Source organism: Sorex araneus, chromosome 2, assembly GCF_027595985.1.
Source record: "Sorex araneus isolate mSorAra2 chromosome 2, mSorAra2.pri, whole genome shotgun sequence".
NCBI classification, from domain to species: Eukaryota; Metazoa; Chordata; class Mammalia; order Eulipotyphla; family Soricidae; genus Sorex; species Sorex araneus.
In genome coordinates, this window is record NC_073303.1 from 245,941,103 (window position 1) to 245,956,673 (window position 15,571).

Genomic DNA, 15,571 nt, shown 5'->3' on the forward strand with positions numbered 1-15,571 from the left:
GCAGGGCCTAGAGGGGGGGCGAGGCGGCTGACCCAGGCTTGATTCCTGACATCTCAGAAGACCCCCAGGCCCCACCAGGAGTGATCCTTGAGCACAGCCAGGGGTGATCCCCAAATAAACACAAAAATCTCCCCATGCCCCTCCTTGGTTTTGGAGAAGGCCCTGGGAAGAGAGCAGGGGTGTCGCTGAGACCGACACGGGGTGCAGCAGTGTGGCGTCAGCCGTGAGGAGCTGGGGTTTCTCAGGTGTGAGATGGGGTGTCCCGCACGGCCCCTCGAGCCCCTTCAGCTTCCCTGTCGGGGGGCAGGATGTGGAGCACGACCCCTCCCTGGCCTTCAGGGCCCCAGGTATGGGTCCCTAGGACTGGGGTGCACTGCAGGAGAGGGGTGAGGGCACCCCGCCCCATACTCCAGGCCTGTGGGAACCTCACCCCAGGGCCCCTCCCAAACATCACACCCCAGAAGGGAAACCGAGGCCAGGTCAGACACCAGTGCCCGCCCCACCCCGACAGCATGACTTGGCGGGGAAGATGCCCAGGGATGGCCACTCCCCCAAAGAATAGACCAGGAGGGGGCCGTGAAGTTCGGCAGAGCAGGGTGCTGTGGGGTACCCTCCACTGTGGGCTAGAGGAGGGGTCACCGCACCCCTGCTTTGGAGAATAGGAGGGGGGAGTGGTCAGGTGACTCCAGGCCCCTTAACCCCTGGCTTTATTTTGTTCTAAAAGCATAGGGAGGGGGACGGAAGGGGAGGAAGGGGAGATAGGAAGCCTCCCCACTCAGCCTCATATTCACACACACGGACATTCAGACATGCATGCACTCACACATCCACATATCATGCGCACATAGTATGCACATGTGTGCATATCATAAGTGCATGTATGCACACACATTCACATTCACACACATATGCACATGCACACTTATACACATTCACATTCACATGCACGTATGTTCAGACATACACAATACACACATTCACATCCATATGTATACATGTAACACACGTCATACACATGTACACACAGGATATATGCACATACATGTCATGTGCATACATACATGCATACATATACCCATACCTGTGCGTACACCCGCAACACACATGTGCACATAATATCCACATATACAGTGCACACACATGCATACACAATATACATGTATATTCACACAAGACACAGATGTGTGCATACACGTACACATAACACACGTGTGCACGTTTGTTCACATACAACACACACACAAAGACCTGCCCCTGGTTAGGGCGGTCACAGGAATGCCTCCCTCCTCCCAGGATTGGCGCCTCTCAAGAAGAAAGGGACCTCACCCGCCTGGGTGCCAGACAGGAAGTGGGGGGCTGAGGTGGGCTCAGCTGTCTTCCTCACCCATGCCTGCAGATGCCCTGTAATGACAGTAGCTGGGAAGGAAGTTGGGCGGTAGGCGGGGCCAGTCGGGGGCGGGGCAGGTGGGGCCGGGATAGTGGGCGGGGCCTGCTGTCTCCATGGCAGCACCAGCATCTCTGTGGGCAGCGGGAGGGGTGGAGCCTAAGACCAGGCTATGCCCTGAAACGCCGCTGCTCTGCCTTGGTTTCCCCTGTGCCCCTTTCTCCCTGAGGCTGTGATAACACCCCCTCCCCGGCGCCTCACATGTACCTCGGAGCTGGGGTTCCCCGAGGTGTGGGGAAGCTGGCTGTCCTGTGGGCTCGGAGCCTTGGGTCCTCGCGCCATGGGCCCTGGAGCCAGCTTTTATCGAGCCTTTGCTGTATACCCAACCCTCATACAAAGTCGGGTGGGCAAAACAGCTACACATCACCCCCAAACTCCCCCTGTCTGTCCCCCATCCCAGCCTGGTATGTGTGCGCCATAGCGAAGAATGAGTGAGAAATGAAACCTGGCTGTCAGGGTATGGATGGTGGAAATGCGTGAGGAATCTAGGAGGACCGCCTGAAGGAGGCAGCCATAGTTGCAGGGGCGGCTCGGATAGACCCATCTAGGTTTTCTGACAGTTTCCGGTACTGTGGCCTGGAGCAAGAGTCTAGGTGCCTCCGGTTTCCCTTGTGGTCAGGATATCAGCCAGGTTCCAGTTCCAACTCCGGGTGGGGAGGGTACCGAGCGCGTGCAGGTGGGTGCTGGGTGGGAGGTCCTGGCAGGGGGCACAGCAAGTGGTGCCCGTGGGAAAGGACCTGTAGAACGTGGATTTTTGTCTGAGATTTCGGGGCCACACCCACGATGCTCAGGGCCAACTCCTGGCAGTGCTCGCGGTACCTTATGGGGTGCCCGGGATCGAGCCCAAGTTGGCTGTGTGCAAGGCAAATGCCTTCCCTGCTGCCCAAGACCCCAGCACTTAGTAGGACCACACCCATCCATGCGGCTCATAGTTTCCCAAAAGCCTTCTGGGGCGTCATGTCCTAGAGGCCTGTTATCTCTTAGAGAAGTTCTTAGAGTCCCGTGCTGGAGCAAGGTTGTCTAGAGCCACTGTGATCAGGGCTGGGTCAGCAGGAGGGACACAGGGCTGAGGGACCCGGGTAGGGAACCGAAGACTCTGCTGGGGGATCTGGCCACAGGAAGGGCATCTGAGCTGGGGTTTTGAAGGATGAATAGGAGCTTGTAGAGAAAGCAATTGATGTATTTGTTCCCAGAGGCATTTCCTGGGTGCTGGACCCTACAATGGGTAAGAAACATGGAAAAGGCCAGAGGCCAGAGGGCATCTGGAAGTGTGAGGAAGGGATAGAGTTGGAGTAGAGGCATAATTAGGTGACGTTGAGGAGCTGGGCAGACTCAAGTGGGACCTGTGTGGCTCAGGAGCCGCCAGCCTTGTCTGGGGCATGCCCACGTCCCAGATGGCTAAGACAGAAACTTCTGCCCAGGGTGAGATTCCCTACCCCCACCCCAGGGCAGGACATGAAGGCTGCACAGTGCAAGGCTGGGTGCCGCGGGCAGAGTTCTCAGAGAGTCCAGGGAGCGCGGGGCGCGGGGCACAGCAGCTGCTGCCCTCACCGCATGACTTTATTTTTGTGGGTCTGCTGTGGAGCAGTCCCCTGCGGGCACTCCGGGGTATAGGCGGGGTGGGGGATGGGACCTGAGCCTCCCACATGCAAAGCCGGTGCTGCAGCCCTTAGACACAGCCCAGCCAGCCCCCAGCCTTCTTTGGAGAGGAACACAGGAGGCAGAGAAAGAGACGGGGTGGTGGCTGTCATCTCGCCTGGACACCATCCAGGGACACTGGCTCTGCTTGGAAGGATGGACGGATGGAAGGATGGATGGGTAGATGGATGGGTGGGTGGGTGGATGGATGGATGGATGGATGGGGGTGTGGGTGAATGGATGGATAGATGGATGCATGGTTGGGTGGATGGATGGATAGGTAGATGGGTGGATGGGTGGGTGGATGGTGGATGGATGGATGGGAGGATGGATGGATGGATAGAAGGATGGATGGGTAGATGGATGGATGGGGGTGTGGGTGAATGGATGGATAGATGGATGGATGGGTGGGTGGATGGATGGATGGGTGGGTGGATGGATGGATAGATGGGTGGATGGATGGATGGGTAGGTGGATAGATAGATGGTTGGTTGGATGGATGGATAGATGGGTGAATGGATGGATGGATGGATGGGTGGGTGGATGGATGGATGGGTGGGTGGATGGATGGGTGGTGGATGAATAGATGGATTTAAGGGTGGATAGATAGATGGGTGTATGGACAGGTGGGTGGTGGATGGAACAGTGGATGGGTGGGTGGATGGATGGAAGGAAGGAAGGATGAGTGGTAGGTGGGTTTACGAGTGGAGGAAGCATGGGTGGTAGATGGGGCTGTGAGATGGATGGATGCCTGGATGGGCTGACAGATAAATAGGTAGATGGCTGGATGGGGGCGTGGTTTGAGGGGGTTGAGTGAGCAGGTGGGAGGCGGGCTGGAGGGAGGAAGAAGGCGGTGAAGCGCGTTCTCCCGACATCTGCCTGCATCCTCCTTACGGGCGGTCGGGGAGGGTCCCCAGGCTCGGGGCCTGACAGCCGTGGTTTCCGGTCCTGGCTCTGCCTTCATTTCTGTGTGATCTTGCCCCGCTGCTCTGCTGAAAGCCTAGAATCATGGCAGGATCCTTACAGCGGGTCGGAACCTCGGGTGTCAGCCTAGCTTCTGGGAGGGAGAACCTGACTCAGGCCCCCCACCCTTCTCCAGGGCTAACAGGCAGTCATGACTGTCCCCCCACTGTGGTGCCCCCTCTCCGGCGCTGCCGGGGTGCCTTCCCGGCATGCTCAGGGGGCTCGGGGCCACAGAACCCGCTGGCTCCACCTTCAGGCCCCACAGTGCAGTTAGTTGGTTGCTTGTTTGGTTTGTTTTTGTTTGGGGGCCACAACCTAGCAGTGCTCGGGGCTGGCTCCTGGCTCTGCACTCAGGGGTCACTCCTGGCGGTGCTCAGGGAAGCCTGTGGGGTGCCAGGATTGAACTGGGTCAGCCGCGTGCAAGGCAAATGCTCTGCCCATTGGGCTATTGCTCTATGCCGCTATAGAGGGTTGTTTTAGCCTGCATCTGACGGGGAAGGGGGGTTGGAGGGGTGCATGGTGCCAGGGACTGAAAATGGACCCATTCCCACTGAGCTAGCGCCCCACCCCAGGGCCCCCCCTTCATGAATAAGGACAGGGGTTGTATAAGAACCCAGTTCACACAGCAGGCCCCTTGCCCCCCACCTCACTCTTTTTTCTGTGGAGGGTACAACATCTGGCAGTGCTCAGAGCTTTCTTTTGGCTCTGCTCAGGGATCACCTTGGAGGGGGTTTGGGGTCTGCATACGGGGGTCCCTTTGCAGTTCTGCAGATTTGCTGCCTGCAAGCCAGACGCCTCACCCTGTGCCCCCTCTCTGCACCCGCATCCCACCCTGACTCCTCTGTTTTGGGGGGGACACACCGTTGGTGCTCAGGACTGACTCCTGGTTCTGGATTCAGGAATTACTCCTGGAGATGCAGGGGGGACACCATCGAGCCTGGAGCAGCCATGTGCAAGGCACGTGCCCTCCGGGCTGCCCCCCAGCCGCCCTCCACCCTGACTCTTCACTCAGACGCCAGCCATGACTCTTCCCAAAGTCACGGTCTGAGGGGCTGGAGCAGTAGTCCAGCGAGTAGGTTGCTTGCCTTCCACGCAGTCGACCCGGGTTCGATCCCCTGCATCCCCCCAAGAGCTTCTGACCCTTGAGTGCAGAGCCAGGCATCAGCTGTGATCTCAGCAAGTGTGGCCCCCAAACAAAACCCAGAGTCAGGGTCTGAGGTCCTGGGGGCCAGGAGTGGAACAGGCAGATTGTGTGTGTTGGGCGGGGGCGGAAATGCAGCCACTCCCCCTTAATGGGAACCCAGAGTGTCTGCCCTGGTGGGTGACCCAGAAAAGGCGCCGCTTCTCTTGGTCCTGACCCCTTGAGTGACAGGAACGAGCCCGGAGCCAGAAAAGCTGTTTCAGCACCACGGACAGGGGCTGGCCCGCTGCAAGTCTCCCACGTGGCTGCCTCTGGACTCGGATTCCTGGAGGCGGGCACTTCTCCTCGAGCCACGCATTCCCGCTCTGCAGAGAGGGCCCCCGAGACAGCAAGGGGGTCCCGGGAGGGAGGATTTGGCTCCTGCAGCCTCCGGAACTACTCCCAGATCAGTGCTCTGGGGCCACTCTTGGCGACGCTTGAGCTGGGGTCGCCTGCAGGACAAGTGTGCCTGGCACCCCTTTAAGTCCTCCGTGGCCCCGGCAGCCCCATTTTTTTTGCCTCACTTTGCAATGCTCAGGGGTGAGTCTTGGCTCTGCACTCGGGAATCAGTCCTGGTTTTGCTCGGGGAGGGACCCTATGGGATCAAACCCGGGTTGGCCGCGTGCAAGGCAAACACCCTCCCCGCTGTGCTGTGGCTCCAGCCCTGCGGTCTCATTTCCTCCTGGCCACGGCTGATTTCCCTCAGGCCAGTTTTCCCCAGCTTCGCTTCTCGCTCCTAAGACCTCCACGAATTATATCCGGGAAACACAGGAGCACCAGCGCCAGGGGGAGGGACTGGCCCGCCGTGGGGAGAAGCCTCCAATGGCGAGGTGCATGCAGTGCCGGAAGGAGTCGGGGGCAGAGGGAGAGCGAGCCGGTGGTCTGGACTCAGGCTTTGCACACGGCCCAGGCTGTGCACATGGCCCGCCCGGGTCCATCCCGGCAGTGTTGGGTTTCTTGAGCATCGCAGGGAGTGATCTGGACCACGGAGCTGGGGGCCGCCCCCAGGTATCACTGGGCATTGCTCCCCCCCACCCCACCAAAGAAAAAGCAGCTCCAGAACGCAAAGAAGATCTTCGACATCAAAGCGGGAGCCTCTAGAAATGCACGCAGAAACCTTGAGAGATGGGGCTGGAGCGATAGCACAGCCGGGAGGGCGTTTGCCTTGCACGCAGCCTACCTGGGTTTGATTCCCAGCATCCCATAGGATCCCCTGAGCACTGCCAGGAGTAATTCCTGAGTGCAGAGCCAGGAGTAACCCTGTGCATCGCCGGGTGTGACCCAAAAAGAAAAAAAAAAAACCTTGAGAGAGGGCCAGAGCCATAGGACAGCAGGGAGGGTGCTTACCTTGCATGCACATGACCCGGGTTCGATCCCCGGCATCCCACAGGATCCCGCATGCAGAAGTAATTCCTGAGCATCACCGGTGTGACCCAAAAAAACAATCCCCCCCAAAAGCACCTCACTAGCGGTGGGGCTGGAGACATAGCACAGCGGGGAGGGGATTTGCCTTGCATGTGGCTGACCCAGGTTCAGTTCCTGTACCCCATAGGGCCCTCTAAGCCCTGCTAGGAGCGATCCCTGAACACAGAGCCAGGAGTCAGCCCTGAGAACTTCCAGGTGTGGCCCCTCACCCCAGTAAAACCCTCCGCAGAGGTGCTGGAGAGACAGAGAGGATAGTATGGCTGGGTGCTGGCCTTACTCACCACGGACCCGGGTTCCATCCCTGGTACCCCAAAAGGTCCCCTGAGCACCCCCAGGAGTGATCCTGTGAGCACAGAGCCAGGAATCACCTCTGAGCACTGCCAGGTATGACCCCAAATAAACAAGCAAAAGCCCAAAGAAAACCTCCATGGAGGGGCCGGGGAGATACTACAGACCACAGCAGCCAGGGCTACCGGCCTCGCATGCTGCTGCCCCGCGTCCACCCCTGAGCACCGCTAAGTATGACCCCAGAAAGATAGAAGTTGGGACCCTCAGACCCCACTGGTGCATGTGGGGGGGGGCGGGTGGTACGTGCGTGTCACCCAAGCATGGTCAGGCCACCCTGGGCTCGTAGGTGTTGGGGGCTCCCAGAGGTGACTCAGCCTCAGAGATAACAGCCCAGTGACAGGGCCCCCAGCACGTGGCCCGCCCTGAGGAGAGGGGGCCGTGACCTCTCAGGACAGAGGTGGGAAGACTCCGTTGAAGATGAACTTGCTGCTTTCTTAGAACCAGCGCGTCTGAGGGGCCGGAGCGAGAGTGCAGCGGGGAGGGTGTTCGCCTCGCACACGGCCGGCCCAGGCTCAATGCCCGGCGTCCCTGTTGGGTCTCCTGAGCCCTGCCAGGAGTGCTCCCAGAGCACCGCCGACAAGGGAGGACGTGCTCACCCTCCCCCCAAATAAAATAATCACAAAGAAGAAGGGGAGAGTCTGGTTCGGGAGAGTTTGGACATGGTCTGGGTGTGGCCAGCGCCCGATGCGGGGTTCATCCTCAGGATCTTGAGCACCTCTGGGTGCATCCCTGGAGGCCCCCCAGCACCGTCGAGACCCCTCCTGCCGCCTGCACCGTGAAGCCACAGGCGCCATTGCCCAGTGGAGAAGCAGGCGGGGGTGGGGCCAGGAGCACCTCACAGGGGTGCAGCTCGGGTGTCGCAGGTGTGGCTGGGATGGAACCACGATGCTGCGTGGGGGGGAGGGGGAGACCCCCGACCACCCCTAGGGCTGCGGCACGGCGGGGGAGCATAGGCCAGGCACGCGGGCCGCCCGGGTCCCTGCCTCGCGCTCCCGGGCCCCGGAGCACTGCAGCTGGAGCCACAGCGCTGATTCAGACATGACACTCCCCCGCCCCCCTCCGCCCCCCGGGGTCTGTCCCCGCAGACTCCAGCCCTCCCCTCCTAGTCCCCGCCTTTCTGCAGGGGACTCCTGGGGGTCTCCAGCACTTGTCCTGGTGAGTCTGGCTCGTGTCCCCTGCCCAGGTCCCCCCATGCGGCAGCGGAGCGCACTGTCACCCCCTCTTTGAGCACATTCCCGAGTACACGGCACAGGTCGGGGGGGCCCGGCCTGCCCCTGGAGGACCACCGAGAACTGTGCGCCGCTGACCCGGGAGCCCCTCTCTGACCCTGCCTCTCCCCCCAGGTTGTGCCTTTCTCACCTACTGTGCCCGGGACTCTGCCATCAAAGCTCAGACCGCCCTGCATGAACAGAAGACCTTGCCCGGGGTGAGTCCTGGGTGCCAACTCGGGCGTGGTGGAATGGGGGTTCATCCTTCGGTCTCAGGGCGGCCGGAGCCCTTCCTGGATGCGTGTGCGTCTAGACAGAGAAAGGACAGGAATGATCAACAGCGTGAGCAGGGATTGAGCACCCGCCGTGTACCAGTGTGAGCACTGGTTGAAGTGTGAGCAACTATTGAACACTTGCTCTGTGCCAGAGTAAGCAATGATTGAGTGCTTGCTGTGTGCCACAGTGCACGATAATTGAGTGCCTGCTGTGTGCCAGCGTGAGCAATGATTGAGCACCTGCTGTATGCCAGCATGAGCAATGATTGAGCACCTGCTGTGTGCCAGAGTGAAGAACAATTGAGTGCCTGCTGTATGCCAGAGAAAGCAGTGATTGAGTGCCTGCTATATGCCAGCATGAGTGATTGAGCACCTTCTATATGCCTGTGTGAGTAATGGTTGAGTGTCGGTGTGAGCATTGATTGAGTATCTGCTGTATGCCAGCACCAGCAATGATCGAGCACCTTTTATGTGCTAGCATGAGCACTAACTACCTGTCCGTACCCCACCTTCAGCCACACGCCCTAGAGGTAGTGTGTGTGGTTGTGCAGACAGTGTGCTGTACAAGGGTCTCTGGCCCATAGTGTGCCGGGTCAAGGGACTGAGACTCACAGTGGGAGGAGGCATTAGTAGGCAGAGGGCAGGTGGCCGGTGCAAAGGGCCTGGGGCAGGACCAGACTTGGTGTCGGGAAGGAAACGGAGCAGGAGAGGTGGGTGGGTGGGGGACAGGACAGGAAAGGGGTGCAGGGTCTGGGGCCCTTGAGGAGGAGCCCTAGTTGCTTCTCGGCATGGAAAGGGAGTTGTTTCTAATTGGGCTCTCTCCGGCTCTGCTGGGGGCCACCAGGCGACCGTGCAGTGCGGGGGATGGAGCTTGGGAGCCACAGTTCCCGTCCTGGCAGACCCGGAGGGTCACGTGGTATATTTGGAGCCACACCCGGCGGTGCTCAGGGCTCCCCCTGGCGCTGTGATCAGGGGACCCTGTGGGCTGCCGGGGACCGACCCCGCGCTGGCCGCGTGCCAGGCCAGTGTGCTCCCTGCTGTCCTGTCAACCCGGCCCCAGGATGGTGGCCTTTGCTTTGGCTCGAGAGCTACTCATGACTCGGTGCTCAGGTCACGTGCGTTGCTGGGGCTTGAGCCCAGGCTCTCATGAGCTCTAGCACGAAGCCGCGCCCCAGCCCGCCCTGCTCCCAGGGGTCTTTGCTCTGGGCTGGGCAGGTAGGACAGGGGTCAGAGCCCTGCATGCACCGGCCACCGCCCAGTACCCGAGCACTGTCCATGCAGCCTGAGTGAGGCCCGGCGCCATCGGGCCTGGACAGTGCCGCACTCTTGGGCCTCCTGTTAGTCCACAGGCCCAGTTGGCCGGAGACACCTCCTGAGAGGCTCCCCAAGGAAGTTTCGGGGTCAGCCTCAGTCTCCTCTTGAAGAGTCTGGAGCGCCCCCGTCCCTGGAGGAAGATGTGACGGCGACTGGAGTGGGTTCATTGCTCAGTAGCCACTTGCTGTGTGACGGTCAGTGACTAGCCCTCTCTGATTGCCTTCACCGGAAGTGCAGAATAGGGTTTGGTATGTGTGTGTGAAGGGGGTGGAGTCTGTTAGAGAAGGGAGTCGTGAAGGGCTGCCAGGAAGCGTCAGCATTCGAGAGAAGAGGGGAACTGCAAGTAGGAAAGCCCCCCAGAAGGGGGCTCTGCACTTGGTTGATGTCCGGTGTGTGTGGGGAGAACACCACCAGATTCACTCATTTGCCATTGTCATCAGATGGCACGTGGGCCAGGGGCGGGCAGCAGGGGCCAGGGGATGGGCTAGGCTTGGCCCCTCCCTTCTCATTCTCTGCACCATGGCTTGTGGCCTCAGGCCCTGCTGGAGACACTGCCATGTCTGTCCTGAGAGATCTGGTCCCCTGGGGCATCTGGCAATGCCCCAAGCAGTACCCGACGGCCCCCTGCATTCCTACACCCAATTTTCTGAAGGATTACTAAGGTCCAAAGCCAATTTCTTATCCAACTGTCCAGCAGTCCACCCACCCATCCACCCACCCAACCATCCATCCACCCACCCGCCTGCCCACCCATCCATCCATCCATCCACCCACCCATCCATCCATCCACCCATCCACCCATCCACCCTCCACCTATCCATCCATCCACCCACCCACCCACCCACCCACCCATCCATCCATCCCTCCATCCCTCCACCCATCCACCCACCCGCCCATCCATCCATCCATCCATCCATCCATCCATCCATCCACCCACCCATCTACCCATCCACCCATCCACCTACCCATCCACCCATCCACCCATCCACCTATCCATCCCTCCACCCATTCATCCATCCATCCATCCATCCATCCACCCATCCTTCCATCCATCCACCCATCCACCCATCCACCCATCCATCCATCCACCCATCCACCCATCCACCCATCCATCCCTCCACCCATCCATCCCTCCATCCATCCATCCTTCCACCCATCCATCCTTCCACCCACCCACCCATCCACCCGCCCATCCATCATCCATCCATCCATCCATCCATCCACCCATTCATCCCTCCACCCACCCATCCCTCCACCCATCCACCCACCCACCCGCCCACCCATCCACCCACTCACCCATCCACCCATCCACCCACCCATCCATACACCCACCCACCCATCCATCCATACACCCACCCACCCATACACCCACCCACCCACCCATCCATCTCCTTCCATCCATCCACCCACCCCTCTTCCCCACCCACTCCCCCAGAACAGCAGCCTGGGGAGGGGCAGCAGGATGGCGGGAGTGGGGACAGGTATGTGGTGGGGTGCGGTGCCTCAGGCTGTGGCAGCCCTGCACACAGGTCTGCACTGAACCGCAGAGAACCCCCCGGCTCACAGTTCAGGGGGCAGCAGGCGGCTGCGACTCAGGCCTTAGTGTGGACGGACAGAGCCTGTGGAGGCGCCTTTGCTGCTTGTCTCGGGCGGCGAGGGGGGTGGTCCTGAGTGATGGTTGTGTCGCTTCCAATTCCCCCTACCCCTGCACCCCTGCATCCTCCTCTCTCTCCCGCCCTGGACACCCCCCTCCAAAGCCCCATCACAGTCACCCCTGCAAATGCCTCTTTCCAAGTCAGACCTCAGGCACATTTTAGGGGACTGCCCTTTAACCCCGGGGGTGGGGGCCAGTGTAGCATGGGGACTCCTGGGGCAGAAGCGACAGGATAGTGGGGACGGGGCTTTCCTTGCATGTGGCTGACCCTGATTCAGTCCCCAGCACCTCATAGGGTCCCCCAACCCCCTAGGGGTGAGCACAGAGCCAGGAGTCAGCCCTGAGCACCACCAAGTGCCATCAAGCACCCACAAAACCAAAAAAAAATTTTTCAATAATTTTTTTTTTAAATCATGAGTGTTCTGGCTCAGACCTCAGGGCTTCACTTCCAGCAGTGCTTGGGGGGCTCAGGCTTGGCAGGCACTGGGCACCGCAGCCCCCAGCCCCCAGCCCCGCCCTGCCCCAGAGAAGATGCCTGGTGGGTGGGAGTGTTGGGGTGAGGAGGAGGAGGAGGTGGGGGGGCTCCAGGGACCAGCCTGAAGCCGGGGCAGCGTAGAGGGATGGGCACAGTGACCCCGGATGCAGGGGTGCGGCTGAGGGGGGACACCCAGAGCATCAGTGTCTGACAAAGGAATAGAGGCAGGTGGTAGAGATGGTCTCAGTGGGGTGGTGTTGGGGACAGTTTTGGACACAGGACTTGGAGATGTTACTACCAGGAAGTGGGGGAGGGGCGGGGAGGGACTGTGATTAACAGCCCCCAGTGCCATAGATGGGGAACCCCCTCTCCCTGCCCTCAAGGAGTTAGCAAGAGTTTCAGCGACAGCTGGAAAAAAAAAAACAGCGGAGTAAGCAGCTGGCAAATGTTGTAGGGCAGAATGTTCTAGAGCACCTAGAATGTTCTAAGAGAAATACACACAGCACTAAACTCTTCTAGAAGCACCATTTATTTACTGATTTTGTTTTCACTCTTTGGAGGGGGATCAGGCCACCCTGGAAGTGCTCACAGGCTTCTCCTAGTTCTGTGCTCAGGGGCTACTCCCAGCTCTGTGCTCACCCATCCATCCACCCACCCACCCACCCATTCACCCACCCATCCATTCACCCATCCATCCACCCACCCATTCACCCATCCATCCATCCATCCATCCATCCATCCATCCATCCATCCAACCATTCATCCACCCACCCACCCATCTATCCATCCATCCATTCACCCATATCCACCCATCCATACATACATACATCCACCCTCTCACCCTCCCTCCCACCCATCCATCCATCCACCCATCCACCCACCAACCCATCTGTCCATCCATCCAGGCTACACCTGGTTCTGTGCTCTGGGGTTGCTCCTGGCAATATTCTGGGGACTGTGCAATGCCGGGGATCAAAGCAAGAGTTTGGCCTCCTGCACAGCAAGCGTGCTAATCCCTGTAGTATCCTTTCAGCCCTATGAGCAACATTTGCAAAAGGGGAAAAAGAAACAGGTGGAAATAATCTTACTGCTCTGCTGTAGTTTCCCCTCGCCTGTCCAGAATCCCTCTGCTTCAACAGACGGTCAACCATCAAATATAAAAACAGCTCATGAGACCATTCTTGCATCTTATATCCATCCTAAGTGCTCACAACGTGTGTCTAAGCTTGTCTGTCTCATCCCGGACACTCATTTTAGACCAGAAAGGATCCCTCTGTGTTTGCCATTTATAGAATGAACCATGAAAACAGAGCATGCGGAGGCTAGAGAGCTAGGACAGCAGGTAAGGCGCTCACTTCCAACCTGGCTTCCACCCCTGGCTTCCCAGAGGGTCCCCTGAGCAGCACCAGGAGAAATTCCGGAGTTCATAGCTGGGAGTAAGCCCCAAATCTTGCCAGGGCTGGCAAAAAGGAAAAGAAAAAAAGAAAATGACGTAGAACATGCTCAGTGACTGCTGAAATGCAGGCAAAGGGTTTCTGAGGATGGCATCCACTTCTAGATTTAGGTTCCTCTGCCTCCCATAACTGCAGTGAAATGAAAGGCTCTCTCTCACCCCTTTTCTGCCTCGGTCACATGAGCTGGAGAGCTCAGAGCCACATGTGGATACATCCTGGCAGGATATGGCTGCAGAGGGTTCCAAATTGGAGGTCGGCGAAATTTTTATTTATTTTATTTTCTGCAAAGAGAGAGTTTTCTGTTTTGGCCGCCTGGCAGCTACTCGAAGATTAAAAGTAGCCACAGAGAACATTGAAATAGATGTTCACATGATGGTGTGCCAATAAAACTTTATTTGCAAAAAGCAGACAGGGAGCCAGAACAGGGCGGGAGCTTGTCAATCAAAGACCGTCACTGTCAAGTAGAACTCTCCATGCGACAGGAATTGTCCAAGACAGTAGCCACTGGCTTCATATAGTTAATGAACTTTTGGTTCATTAACTAGAGAAAGAAAGAAAAAAAGGAAGGAATGAAGGAAGGGAGGGAGGGAAGAAGGAAAGAAGGAAGGAAGGAAGGAAGGAAGGAAGGAAGGAAGGAAGGAAGGAAGGAAGGAAGGAAGGAAGGAAGGGAAAAAGGAAAGAGAAGGAAATTTGGGGCCAGAGTCAGGACGGCATTTGCCTTGCCCGTGGCCAACCTGGGTTCGAACCCCAGCATACCTGAGCCAACCAGGAGTGATTCCTGAGCACAGAGCCAGGAGTAATCCCTGAGAAATGCTGAGTGTAGCCCCCTAAATAAAAGAACCTTTAGGGACCGGAGAGATGGTGCAATGGGTAGGGTGTTGTCTTGCTCGCAGCCGGCCTGAGGTGGACCTCGGCATCCCAGTGTTCCCCAAGGACCAGGAGTGATTCCTGAGTGCAGAGCCAGGCGTCACCCCGGGCATTGCAGGGTATCACCCCCATTCCTCTCCAGGAGAAAAGAAGAAACCTAACCTAATGTGATTAATTTTAATACATGTATATGTCATCTGAAACTGCTGTTTGGCCAGCGTTGATGAGGACAGTGAGGTTCTAGAATGTTCTAGAATGTTCCTTAGCCAGCTGTCATGTCATGCCCAGTGAACTAGACAGCTGCAGACCAGGATGCCCGTCCCTGTGTTGGACAGTCACATCTAGACCGGGGGTTAGCTCTCGTATCAGCACACGCCTAGAATGTTCCAGACCAGGGGGTGAAGGGATAGCACAGCAAGTGCTCCCTGAGCACAGAGCCAGGAGTCAGCCCTGAGCATTGATGGTTAAGGCTCCCAAACCAACCAAATGAACAAATCAAATGTTCTAGACCGGGACCCAGCCTCTGTATTGGAGAGAGAAACCAGGAGTGTTCTAGAGCAGGAAATCACTTACTGGGTTGTACAGAACCCATCTAGAATGTTCTCCCAGGGGTGGGGGGTCCTTTTTTCAGCTGAAACACCTTGGTGTTTGTCGCATATCCTGTGTGCCCTGGATTGCGACAGGTGGGCCCGGGTGGCCCAAGAGAAGCACAGGGTAGATTGTGATTCTTCTTCTTTTAATTTTTTTGGGGGGCCACACCCAACAATGCTCAGGGCTGACTCCTGGCTCTGCACTCAGGAAACACTCCTGAGTGCTTGGGGGACCCTGTGGGATGCCGGGGATCGAACCCAGGTTGACCACGTGCAAGGCAAACGTCCTCCCGGCCGTGCTATTGCTCCGGGACTCAGTGTTAATCATACACATTCTCCAGTCAGACCCAGGGTGGGCAAAGAGGAGACCCCCCTGCCCCCCACATCCTGACTCTGCCAAGGAAGGCCCTTCACTGCGGCCCTGGGGGCTGGAGCCTGGTTCTCGGAGTGGGAGGGATGTTCAGTGGCAGCAGGGGACTGTGGGGGCAGTGGGGGTAGGGGGACAGCGAGGGCCACCGTCTGAGCCCTGCTGTCATTTAAACCCCTGAGTTGAGTGGGGCACCAAAGCCCTGTAGGTCTGGGGGTCAAGGGCAAGGCTGCCCCGGTTGGGGGTCCTCTTGCGGCTCCTCTGAGTACCCCAGAAGGGCAGAGCGTGTGTGGGGTGCACGTCTCCCCTCCCGGAGACCCCTCCTCCTCCCATAAGGGGAGCTTTCCCTGGCGGGACCCAGCCCAGCCC

General features: G+C 58.5%; 1 protein-coding gene across 13 annotated transcripts in view; it reads left to right on the forward strand.

The window, feature by feature from the left end:
* Window positions 1–15,571, forward strand: part of CELF5 (CUGBP Elav-like family member 5) — a 40,254-nt gene that overhangs the window by 2,372 nt on the left and 22,311 nt on the right. For 12 of the 13 annotated variants that reach the window (XM_055124861.1, XM_055124863.1, XM_055124864.1 and 9 more), the window contains exon 2: window positions 8,342–8,424. The exons of the other annotated variant lie outside the window; for it this stretch is intronic. In XM_055124861.1, the coding sequence (XP_054980836.1) occupies window positions 8,342–8,424 (83 nt within the window). The remainder of the gene's footprint in view (window positions 1–8,341; window positions 8,425–15,571) is intronic. 13 annotated transcript variants of the gene reach the window in all.